This window comes from Lacerta agilis, chromosome 10 (assembly GCF_009819535.1).
Source record: "Lacerta agilis isolate rLacAgi1 chromosome 10, rLacAgi1.pri, whole genome shotgun sequence".
Taxonomy (NCBI): domain Eukaryota; kingdom Metazoa; phylum Chordata; class Lepidosauria; order Squamata; family Lacertidae; genus Lacerta; species Lacerta agilis.
Window position 1 is genome coordinate 48,656,538 of NC_046321.1, and position 13,113 is coordinate 48,669,650.

The 13,113-nt window shown below is 40.7% G+C and overlaps 1 protein-coding gene across 1 annotated transcript in view; it reads right to left on the reverse strand.

The window, feature by feature from the left end:
- Nucleotides 1-13,113, reverse strand: part of CNTN1 (contactin 1) — an 82,209-nt gene that overhangs the window by 23,423 nt on the left and 45,673 nt on the right. Inside the window, exons 8-15 of the mRNA XM_033161541.1 lie at nucleotides 12,690-12,896; nucleotides 12,048-12,144; nucleotides 9,159-9,340; nucleotides 8,625-8,749; nucleotides 6,740-6,857; nucleotides 5,859-6,009; nucleotides 4,503-4,630; nucleotides 2,867-3,042 (exon numbers count right to left, since the gene is read on the reverse strand). Coding sequence (XP_033017432.1) covers nucleotides 2,867-3,042; nucleotides 4,503-4,630; nucleotides 5,859-6,009; nucleotides 6,740-6,857; nucleotides 8,625-8,749; nucleotides 9,159-9,340; nucleotides 12,048-12,144; nucleotides 12,690-12,896 — 1,184 coding nt within the window. The remainder of the gene's footprint in view (nucleotides 1-2,866; nucleotides 3,043-4,502; nucleotides 4,631-5,858; nucleotides 6,010-6,739; nucleotides 6,858-8,624; nucleotides 8,750-9,158; nucleotides 9,341-12,047; nucleotides 12,145-12,689; nucleotides 12,897-13,113) is intronic.

Sequence of the window (13,113 nt, forward strand, 5' to 3'; positions counted from 1 at the left end):
TCCAGATTGCTCATTCACTTCATTCAATCCAGTACTGACTGGGGAGTCAGGAAGATAAGAACTCTTCAGAGGTGACTAAGAAATGTTCACTGATGCTTGTTCACTGAGCCATTAGAAAATAATATAAAGGAGTTGTCTTCCAGGGTAAGTTGTCTTCCAAAAGTTGTCTTTTGAGGGTTTTGGTTAATTACTCTTGAAGGAAGCCAACCAATTTGCAAATACTGTAAAAATATTTTCCCGCACTGAAAACTGAATTTTACAGCATGTTTTTGAGGGAAGGGGTGGGGGTCATTGCAGACATGGTGTGTTTTATTTATTTAGTCTAATATTTAATGCCAGCTTCTCAGCAATAAAGATAAAGATTTGTTTTAATGCATGCTGGAAAGAATTATACAAGGCACAATTATATGAATGTTGCCTTCAGTTGGATGCACTAATAAAGCATAGGGAAGACCCAATGCACCCCATATGGATATTGTTCATCTCTGTTTCACAAACTGAGATTCTATTAATTATTAGGAAAATGGGACTCATCTTATCATGTTGCCAGTTTGAACCAATATAACTAAAAATTCTTTGAGCTGTACGTTGTTCAATATTTGCTTTACACTTTGTCTAGAATACCGAATTGACTGATGGAAACAGTATGTAGCAGATGCCTTTTGTGTTGAAGCTCTGCAGCAGCACATTTGAGGGAAGAAAACATGCAATAATCTTCATATCTAGATGGCGCCAGTTTGCATATGAAATTTCTATGGAATCAAACATTTAGCGGTTTGTAATCAAGCTTTCCAGTGCTCCATGGGAATGTTGGTTCTCTAGAATAAAGCTTACAAAGCAAATAATGCGCATGGTCAGCAGCAAGTTTAAGCCTCAGCACAGAAAAGCATGCCCAGCTATGTTTTTACTGAAAACCTCAGCTTGGCTGGGTTACAAACTACAGGAAGAACTGAATCATGAAAATGGAAATTTTGATGGCAGCTTTCAGATATGTTCCAAGTATACAAGCAATTTAGCACTCAGAACGCTCGCCAAAGTTTTAAAGACCTACATTCAAAACTACCAAAGCTGCTACTTTAAAATTTTGCAACTTTCATACAAGAAGCTAACGTTTTCCTTTCTTATCTCTGACAATAGATGTTTTAGGCATGTCTTGCATATTAGCAGCTGAGTCACTACTGTTTCTTGACAACTGAAAGTATGCAACTTAGCAGCAATTTCTTTTCAAAACAATAAAGACTAAATAACGCAAACAACCTTGATTTCTAATGGATGCAAATTAGTTTTATGTTTCATTGTTAACTTTATGAAGTGAATACATAGATCAGTGCAACTATCTTAACCCCCCCCCATTAATCCCCCATATTCCTTACTTGAATGTTAATATTATTGCAGCTACCAGAATATAGGGATCACTGTGAACCGCAACAAAGTCTGCCAAATATCTGGTATGTTTCATAAAATTATGACACAAAATAGCCAACAGATATTTAATGTTATGATACTTAGTTGCTTAATCTTTTTGTCTCTATGATAATCTCCAGTCTGATACTTTGATGCAACAGATTAATCTGCCCGTGATTTCTGTTCCCATCCCTAACTGGGAACAGTAAACCTTATGCAAAGCTGCCATCTGGTGACCAGAGCCTGTAACTCCAAGCTAGGGGGAAAGGGTTGTTGAAAAGAGAGAACTGTTATGGGCGGGAACTACAAATTGGCAGCTGGTGAAAACCAGCTTTAAAACTACCAAGAGTGTTTGTCCAGAACTAAATATGGACTGTAGGGATGTTGTTGTTTTTACAGGAACTCACAGGTGGTACACTCGGATGATACACACACACCACTATTGCCACTATTCACAGGATTTGGAACGGGAGACAAGAAACTGTGTCTTTATTGTACCACCTTCAACTCTGTCAGGATAGAACTGTATATCATGAGGCAACGCATTGCAATGCTAACGGAAAGTAGAACCATTTGCAAGAAAGAATCACAGACAGGGAGTGCTTCAGCCTTCAAACATGCACTAGTTCTCCCTTGAAAATGACGGTACCTATTTAATTTAGCCACATCCTCCAAGGTGGCCTGTGTAGCAAATGGGGGCCCTGTATCACATATATTAAACCAGAAATTATTGGGCAAAACGAGTCTTAAGGTGTTGTGAATTTACTCATGCAACATTACTATTTTAATGAATAAATGGAAACAAATGGAATGAATGTAAGCTCAATGCAATATTACCAAAGAGGGAAAGTTACTGATGGATATCGAAAATAAGCAAGATTTAAAATATTAGAGTATGAGGAGGCAAAACAACATTTTTAGGAAGAAGAATGTCACATTTCAGGATTGTTGTGCCCATTTTTCATACAGGAGAAATCAGTATGACTTATTTTTGAGTATACTACATGGCTAGGATTGTGTTATAGATTGCATCATTTACAACTGTCTTCTTTCTTAATTTATATTTTGTTGCTTTTCATAAAAACACAAAATAATAGTTAACTCCCAACAACAAAGGTAAGTGCCAGAGGCAATCATACTTGTAGATATCAGGAGTTAAACTTTTTTCATAGCAGGAGCAATGAAAAGTAGAAATGTCTTGGAATAGCTAATTCTGAAGCCTGAGTTCTGCTATAAACAATGCAGTTTCTACAAGATGCAACAATGTCATATCCCCCTTTAATAGTAAACTCCTAGCATGAAAAAGTTTACTAGTCCATGAAGGTGGCTTTTCCGCACCCCTTCTAAAATTAGTTCTCTTCCCTGTCCCACCCCCACAAAAAATGGGGAAAAGAAGTAAATCAAAAAGTTATCACACAAACCGTGCCTAATTCTATTGTGATAAAAATGTGCCGAATCTTACCATGATGGCCCTTTCATAATGTTCAGTGTCTTTATCAATATCTATTGGATATCCATTGAGAAGCCAAATAAAAGTAAGGTCTAAAGATCGATCGTGCTCGGCGAGACACTGCATGGTAGCATTCCATCCAACTGTGACATCAACATTAGTTGGTGCTAAAACAATCTTTGTAGCCGCTGTGCAGTTTAGGAGGGAAAGTACAACATTTGCACGTCAACAAAACAGTAGAAGTGCAACTAAACTTCTGTATCTGAAAACTTCACTATGGATTATTCTCACTATGATAACTGTAGTCCATTTCCAGACCTATTACATCCTGTTTCTGCTGAGGCCTCTCAATTGTAATGAAAAAAAAACATACTTACGGTGTTTTAGTAATGTATTGGGCCTTGTTTAATAGTTCTGTGAAACTTACTCCCATGCAAATGTGCACAGGACTGCAGTCTTAAGATACAGATATAGATATATACTACTATAATAATATGTATACAACCCTGCATACAATAGACAAATATTATTATAGAAATAGCAGTAGAACAAAGAGGGATCTGAAACAGAGAGATGGTCTTTTGCCTATGACTTCAACAGAATTCAGAGCAAGTGTGGTGTAATCATAAACATTTTAGTCTAGGATCTGCAAGACTAGGGCTCAAATCTCCATTCAGCCATGAAGCTTGTTAGGTGACCATTGTCTAGTCACTAGCCTAACCTGCCTCATAGGGCTGTTGTGGGGATAAAATAAGGGCTATGTGTGCCACCTGGGGAAAAGTTGGAATAAAAATATAATAAAAAGATATAATCCATGTCAAATCCAGTATGTGCACCAGAGAGCTAAATTTACAGTCCATGTAGTAAATCATGCCAATGTTGTCATGACCCACAACTTAAGGACCTTGCAGTGCATGGCAAAGGTCTCTGATGAGGTTCAGGCTGCTTTCTTGTGGAGAGAACCTCTCAGTGCTTTATTTGGGGACCTCATCATCAAAGGACACAACCCTGCCTGTTCTGACTCAGAACATAAATCTTTATCTCCCCAACCTCACAGACTTCAAAAACTGCAAATTAAGGCAGATACTCCAGTGAACCAACATGAAGTCTGAGTTTGCTCTAGCTCCCTGCAGAGACAAGAGCTTCTTGTAGCTACCTTAGGAGGAGAATCTTTCAGGCAACAGGACCTCCTTGGAGCTATCCAAGGTACTGTTCTTATCTGCCTTTTGCACTGACCAGACTAGCCTTCACTAGACATTGCCTGCTTTCCCTGTGAGCCTTAAGCTCACAAATGTTGCTTTGTTGCGGGTGGAGGAGGGGTAGAGAGAGAGAGCATGTCTGCCACTCAATCTGCAACAAAAGTATCGGCTCAATTGCAATTTGTGTGAATTGTGTCATTTTTAATTGTGGCACCAATACTGTACAAATCACCTTTTAGAGAAGTTTGATTGCTATCTTGCTCAATACATTATAAATTATACTAAATAAATGTATTCTAAATTATTCCAATTTGACTTAGAAGTATTTATATTGAACTGATTTGAATAAGACTCAAGGGCAGGCAGTAGTACACTAGCATTGTAAAGTTTTTTGCTCTGCTTCCATTGTGTCTTCTGATTTTAGCTGATGGACAATAAACAACAGTTACCTGTGGTCAAAAGCGTAGTAGTACTATTAGCCTTTCCTTTGTTATTTTCTACAAAACAGGTATAGTTGCCTGCGTCAGCTGCTGTGACATTAATAATTTCCAGACTTCCATCATACCAAATCCGTATCCTGTTGAAAGGGAAATTGTTAGGAAACATATAAGAAGAAACAATGGGTTTGTTTAATTGATCACATATTGGATTTCTTTTTTTAACTAGACCTAAATTAGATTCTTACAATATATAACAACATCACATATAAAGTAAAATGGCCTACCCTAACCCAGAAGTTGGAGTTTAGGCAATACATTCAAAATAACATCCAAATAATGCAATAAGTTCCTATCCCAGGCAACCATTTGTTATGGAAAGTGATACATAGCTCGTGTTAACCAATAAGTTTCCATAATGTGAGTCTTGACTTAATATGAATGAATCTTGTGCCAGTGAGCAGCTACTTTGCTCTTCCTTTTGCATGAACCAATGAACAAGCCAGGAAACCTTCCACTAACTAATGTTTCCCATTTTGTATGAATCAGAATCTATGGTTTGAAGTTGGCTTAATATTCTGGCTCATTCCAAAGCTGTGTGGATGTTTTCTGGTTTGGATGAAACAGAAAGCTACACTCAGTGGGAAAATTTCTGACTTGTTCATTGGTTAAAGTGAAGGGAGGAGTTAACCACAGTTTGTCATGGTGACTATTAATCCACATGAAGCGAATGATTCTGTGCAGAAGGACAGGAGTCCAGCAGGAGGCTGAGCATTAGGAAGAAGACAACCCACTTGGAGGTGTCCTCCCTTGAGAAATGACTTTGAACTCCATTGTTACCTTATGGAGTTCAAAATGGAAATACTGTAAAAACCATTTATAAAACAAATGACTTCCTCTGAGGCTTACACAAGAGCCCCTTTCATTGTGCTACTCGTGTGAAAGGGCTCCATGCAATTAAAAAGAAGCAGAGTTACACCACTGGCCCAACCCAATATCATGCCAGTCCTCCTGGCTCCACCCCTGACCGCCGCACATTGAGTATCTGGGGAGCTGTCTGTATCTATGGACCTCAATACCTTTGTTTATTGTGCAAAGGTCATGGGGTGTGGAGGAAGGAGGATGGGTGCAGCTGTACTTCCCTTTAATTGCACGGAGTACCTTCATATGATGGGGTGGTGGTGGTAATGTGACTCACCAGGCTAAACAGAGTCATTCTATCCTGCTGGTGCTTCATCCCACCCCCTTTTTAGCTGCAGACAAGCAGCAATGCAGCTTGTCAAACTCCTGGTTGGTCTTTGTAACCGGCTGCATTTGAAATAGTGGATTCATGAGTTGTGCTGGCTGTGCTAACCAAATAATACTAACCGGGTTGAATTTCTAATAATTTCTGTTCCTCTACTCCATATGAGTTTTGGCCTAGGAGCTGCTCTAGGCTTACATTCAATTATAGCTTGACCTCCTTTAGCAGCCAAGACCTCTCTCTTCATGGGGCTGAATTCAAAGGTTGGGGCTAAAACTGCAGAAAAAAACACAAAAATATAAATACTTTTAGAAATTATGCTCTCATTTCAGATACTACCAGTGCAATACTACAATGTCTACTCAGAAGATAGTCCCAATAAGATCAATGTGACTTAATCCCAGATGTATGATTGCTGTCTAAATATGATGTTTTGCAGAATTAAGAAAATCTCATCTACCAAGTCTGCCAGCTGATTAAAGATGAGTTCAATCATCTGCCTTTTTACCAGTTAATCAATTCATGAATCAATTAAATGTAAACGTATTGCATATGAGCAAATCCTCAGTATAGGTTTCTTTTTCTTTTTCAGATATCAAAGGCAATATGAATTCAATAAACCAAAACTAGTATTCAGTGGTGGATAGCAATGTAGTCTATTTTTTTTTTTTACTTTTCCATCCTTATTATAGCAACACACCAGAACTAAGATATACTTATTTTAACTCACAGCTGTGCAGACTTGGTGATTAATCAGCACTAGAGCTTTGGTTGGCTACCCTAACCAATGAAGCTGAAGAAAGCTTCATACCTGCATTTACTGCTTTTTAAATTTTATTTCATTCCTTAACGAAATTACCAGGATTACCTACATGATAACAACACAAATACTTAAAATATAAATAAATTCAAACATGTAACAACAATAAAAGGTAAACTCACACATTATCTGTTTTATTTACTAGAAATGGTTTCAAATGACACAGAACATGATGTTTTCACTAACCGAGAACTTTCAGCTCAGCATTTGAATAAATCATTCCATGTATATTTTCTGCTACACATTGATACATGCCCTCATCTTCTTTCTTCAGGCTAGAAAATCTCAAGTCTCCTTTCCAATACTAAAAATGAAAGACACAATAAAGATTTAATAGGCACAAGGCAGCAGTGATGATTAAAAACTGCCTAAATTCCTTTCTGTTCAAAATAGGGACTGAAAATAAAACTACCTATATAAAATGCTACTAAACAAAACTATGGTGCTACTGCACTCGGAATGCCATCTACAGTTCTGGTCATCACATTTAAAAAAAAAAAAAAGATATTGTAGAGCTAGAAAAGGTTGAGAAAGAGGGAGTGGTTCCCCCATAAAGAAAAGTTACAATATTTGGAGGATTGTGTTGTATAAAATGATGCACGGTGTAAAGAAAGTGGAGAAAGAGAAGTTCTTCTCCTTCAGCCACAATACTAGAACTAGGTACCATCCAATGAATGTGAATGTTGGACTATGGAGTTTGCTCCCAACTTGGAGGCTCTAACAGAGGCATTAAGCAAAGATAATACTATTCTATGATTCTATGATTCTGATGTTGAAAGCAGTATGCCTCTGAATACTAGTTGGTGGGGATCACATGGGAAGAGTTTTATTGCGCTCAGGTGCCGCTTCTGGGCTTCCCTATGGCATCTGACTGGCCAATGTGAGAACAGGATGCAGGACTACATGGACCTTTGGCCTGACCCAGCAACACTCTTCTTGTGTTCTTAGTTTATGATGGTATTGCTAACCAATGCAGCAACAGTCACTGGATAAACAAAGGATACTTTAATTTCTATGCAAAGGGAGTCCATGTGAGCAGTTTGCTGCATGCAAAAGTCCCAATCAATTTGCGCACATATTAAACTCTTTCTCCCACTGTGGATATAACTACCGGTATTTCAGACAATAGAGCTTTCATGAATTCTGTGTTGGACACACACTAGTGAAAGGTAAAGGTAAAGGACCATTGGATGGTTAAGTCCAGTCAAAGGAGACTGTGGGGTGTGGCGCTCATCTCGCTTTCAGGCCGAAGGAGCTGGCGTTTGTCCACAGACAGCTTTCCGGGTCACGTGGCCAGCATGACTAAACCACTTCTGGCGCAATGGAACACCGTAACGAAATAAGTGTGTGGTCACCATGGTTTAATACTGGCAGTCCAAGTGACTGATATCTATTGGTTAATTATATAATAAATAATGTCCCAATGGAAATGAAAACAAAGAGAAATTTCTAAGTTTTTAAAGAACACTCCAGTAGAATTAATTAAATTTCTATACTGCCCTTCATCCAAAGAAACAAACAAACACATACCATAGTGACAAACAAATAAAAATATTCCCCAGTTTAAAATATTGTTTACTTAGCCAAAGGCCTGGGGAAATGACATGTTTTTGCCTGGCACCTAAAGACATGTAACGAAGGCGCCAAGCGAGCCTCTCTGGGGAGAGCATTCCACAAGTGGGGAGCCACCGCAGAAAAGGCCCGTTCTCATGTTGCCACCCTCCAGAACCCTCACTGAGAAGGCACACAAAGAAGGACCTCAAATGATGATTGCTGGGTCTAGGTCATATGGGGAGAGGTGATCTTTGAGCATTCAACAAAACATTCTCACAGCAATCAGGATATTTTTATTTCTCCTGCTCAAAGTCAGGGATTGCATGAAAATGATGTGTTGTAGTCTTTAATTCAATATAGCATTCCAGTATGTAGACTTTTGTTTTTTTTTTAAAAAAATGTATTAAACACTTGGTAGCATTATTTATGAAATACCATTCTTGGTTTATTTATGTGCTTTCTACTACCTTGGGGGGGGGGGGAAGTCAACATGACTGTGGGCATAACCTAAGCCTACCGGTATTCCATTTTTCAGCCATCGCAGTGTTGGAAGTGGCTTCCCTGCAGCTACACATGGCCAGTGGAATTCACTGCCTATATCTCTCTCTGTATCATTGATGTGCTCCACCCATTCTGGATATGCTGAAAGACAAAGAAAGCACAACGCTTGCATTTCATGCATGTTTGAAACCAGTTGGCGGCAGTGGGAGGGGGGGGGGAGTAGCCAGAATCAAGCTAATTGCAGTTCAAACAAACCACAACCTCCCTCCCCAAGTTTGGAGGTAACTATGAATTGTAGTTTGTTTAAAAGTGCATGATTACTGTCTTCTCCTGTGACATGGGGGAGGAGAGCATGCAAACCCAGGGCTTACTATGGCTCATTTGCATAGCAGGAACCAATATATATATATGAACCAACCAACTCTACAACACACATTCTGGAAACAATTGCTTGTTTCTGTACAGGTAAAAAGACCATGCAACCTAAACTAAGTCTAAAAAAACCCATGTGACCCATGCAATGCAATTTATGAAGAAGTGTCCCACCTACCTTGAACATAAACTTTTGCTGAATGCTTATCTTTTCCTCTGTGATTTTCAGCTTCACATTCATAGGTTCCTTCATCTTCAAACTGAATGTTGTAGATCTTGAGGACTGCACCAGACATGCTTACCTCTGCACTGCTTGGCATGGGTTCAAGATACTTATTCCATCTTATCTCTGGAACAGGGCTTTGAGAAGAAGAAAAATGAGCCTATGTGAATAGAGTTTGGGTGCCTTTGGTGGTCTTTTGTCATTCCCTCCCAAGCCTTCTGCCTCTGCTCTCCCCTTCTACTTTCAGAACTACTTCTAGTTCTAAGTTCACTTTCTCACATACCCACACCGTCAGGGTGCTGCCCTCACCTCAAGGCAAAGAGTTGCCAGGGCTGTTTCGGTATCGCGAGCCCTCGCCCCAACTGCTTAGCAATTCATCTTCCTCCAGTGAGGAAGGCAGTGATCCCTCTAGTGGGGAGGGAGAGACGGGACCGGGAAGTAGGAGTCAGGGCTCTGTCAGGGAAGGGGAGCCCTCGCACCAAGCAGAGGTGGGAAGAGAGGCACCTTTTCCGTCTCCCCACTTGTGCAGGGGGGAAGGACGCAGAGGGAATAGGCGGGGATTCCGCATCCCGCGGCTTTTATGCTGGGCAAAGAACCGGAAGGGGCCATTCCCGGACTCTGCCGAAGGATGAGCTAGATGTATTTTTATGGCTGCACTGTACATATCTGCACAATAAAGAAACCTAGTTTCAGAAACCTCAGCATCAGGCTGCTTACTCATGAGCAATCACTGAAAAACCTTACACACACCCAGTTGTTTTTTGTTTTTGTTTTTTGTTTTTTTGTTTCCTATCCAGGCACAGACCAGTCCAAGACCTGCTTAGCTCCAGCAAGCTGGCTGCATCTTCTGCCTTCAGATCATACACCATGAACCAGAAATGGAGAACCTTTGGTTTGGGGATAAAACACAGTTCTTCTGCCCTCTTTGCCTGGTCCATGGGACTCTATCTAACTGTCACCTTCCTGAACAACACCCCTCAACAGCAACACCCTCTCCTTGAGTGTTTTTGTCTGGCTGGAACATGCCCTTGATAACTTTTTTTGGGGGGGTTGGCTGGATGGAGCATAGAGATGCATGTGTGAGTTTGAAGTAATTCACCTACTATACAAAGACAAAATTTGCATAGTTGATCTGCCCAGCTTTGCCTCTGATGCCACATAACAGTGGCACCAGGCTCTCAGAATACTGCTCAAAAGTGAACAAGGACCTTGGGCTGATAAAGCTTCCCCATCCCTCCTGTAAACCAACTGAGCTCTTACTTAGCTGTTAATTGACCCTTAACTTATCTATTCCTCATATCTTCCTCACTCTCTTCACAGTCAATTCCTAATCACTTCCCCAGTCCCACCACATGGATGGTGAAAAGCAGTCTATACACTTTATTAATTAAACAACAACAACAACACCTTGCTTTGTCTGTGAAATGAAGATTGGGCAGATACTTGTGACCTTGGCATTCTGCACAATGCTTAGATCATTGTTAAGGTTTGTCAAGCAGAAATTAGTTGTGTGTCAAGGCCCTGCACCCCCTCCCTTGATGAATAAAAACACGTGGATACATGTATTTTAGGTTAATGGGCTAAGAAAGGCCACAACTTTTATTGGTTACAGAATGTGAGTGGTATTGGCTTTAGGCATTGGACCCAAACCGACTATATCTGACTCCTGCCCACCATGCAGGAAGTCTCACAAGGGTTAACCACCTGTAGGGGGAGCCCTGCTGATGTACATAAACTCGGAGCTTCCCCAGGGTCACAGGAAAGGTCGTGCCATGGCCCTAGCCTCCACCCGGGCTTTGGACAGGAACCACGGCCCCTGGATTGCTTTAACGGAATACCCTTAAAGGAGAGGGGTAGCTGATTGCCACAACCTCCTCTCCCATATACCAAGCTTTTCCAATGCCTAACCGCCAAACCTTACACAGTTGCAATGATTTGCTACAAGGTAGGTGAAAATCAAGTGGCTGGTGCCAATCTGCCAAGTGGAAAAATTCATACCAGGCCCCTTCAACTGGCGACCAACTGAAGTCTATAGCAAGGTCAAGGTGTTGAACGCAAGAAGAAAGGGAGAGTGGGCGGGAGATCAGTGGAAGCCAGGAAGCAGGAGGAGGAGCTCCTGACCACACCGCCGCTTAAATGTGGCTAGCCACGCCCCTCCCCCCAGCCAGCCGGATTGGCTGGCTGTGGTCGTGACGCATGCCGGGATTCCCCAGTGACACGAGGTCTTGCCACGCCCCCCCTGCTGAGGGCAGGAAAGTGCAAGGCCTGCTTGTAACTCTACCCCTCCCTGAAGAAGAGCGGTTTGTTGAAATACTGTATTATTTCTCACATAAGGGGAACCTGGAGCTCCTTATTTTGAACAGAACAGCATACAAAAAAAGAGACTGAACTGTACAAGAGCATAGGAATTAAAGTGTGTGTGAGAGAGGTGGGGAGGGAGGGAGGGAGATAGAGAGAGGAAGAAAGGTAATGGTGGCATTGTGGAGTCCAAATCCAAGTATGGAATTTCAAATCCAAACAGAGGGGCCATTTTTGATTATGTATATTGCCATTTTCACCAAGGGCAGTTTTCACCCATGGTTTTCAGTGAAGTAGCATCTTTGGCCCATATCACACTGAAGATCATGTAGATAAGCATGGCTGCCCACCTGAATCTATGTGCAAAATCACCTTGAGTGTGGCAGGGGAATGGGGAAGTGTCTGAGAAGGGAGCACTTTGGCCTCTCAACTGTCAGGTGCAGACATGAGGATTACATCTGACAGCAGATTAGGGCTGATAACCCAGGCCCAGTTTAGTCTACACAAACTGTGCCCATCTGTGGAACCAACTTCAAGCATACTTACTTTCCAAGTGCAAAACATTCCAGTGTTACATTCTGTCCTAAAAGTGCATATGTCTCTTTGAAGCTCACTCTGATATCTGGAAGGTAGCCTTTTGAACCTAACATGAGAAGAAATGCAAAACTAAAAACCAGTCTGTTGTAATCACAGGCAACCATTTAAAAACATGTTCTACTACATATTTATACCCAAAGTACCAGGATGGTTATGAACAGCTAAACTCACTCTGTGTGAGTCTGACCATCTGCATGGGATCAATGATTCCAATGTGTTGTTTTTAAACAGAATATGCAATATTTGGTTTACATAAAAGAAGCATGAAGGAGTGTTGTGTAAGCTCCCTGATCAGTCCCTTCATTGTGCAAAGCCTTGCCTTGTGGGGTGAGGTTTTTCAGCAAACTCCATACCGTGTCCCAGTTGTAATGTGATACTTAAGAAAACACTAGTTGTATCTAACAGTGTAATGGCACGAGAACAGCGAAGCCAGCCACAAATGGCAATGCCTTGGAAGGAACGATACCAAATACATCTGTTTGTGTATTAGTTTCTATTGCACATAGCCAAAAAAATTACTGCACTAAAAATGTAATTGAAAAGCAAACAACAGACAAACTGATGTACCTAATATTATGGATAAATACTTACGATCTGCTTGAGGAATGAGTGGAATAAAACTGCTGAATACACTCTTAGTGATTGAGTTGCTGGTCACAAAGCAAGAGTAGTTGCCTTTATCTGATGCTTCAACTTTAGCAATGTAGAGATTGCCATTTGTCTGTGAGACATACCGCCGTTTATCCAGAGTAATGAATTCTGGGAAATCATTCAGAACCCAGCGGTAACTCAGATCATCTGGATAGGAAGGGAAAGTTTTTGATGACATTTATAAAAGGTTCAGGTGTGTGCAAATTCTAGAAAGAATTTGTGCAAATACATGAATATAATGAGTTGCCTGACATGAGGTTAAATGGTTCTTAAAGTCATTACTATTGAATTTGACTGACCAAAATTTTCCAGCGTATCTGTTAGAGGTCTTGCCCTGATTTCCTAATATACTTTTAACCAGAGA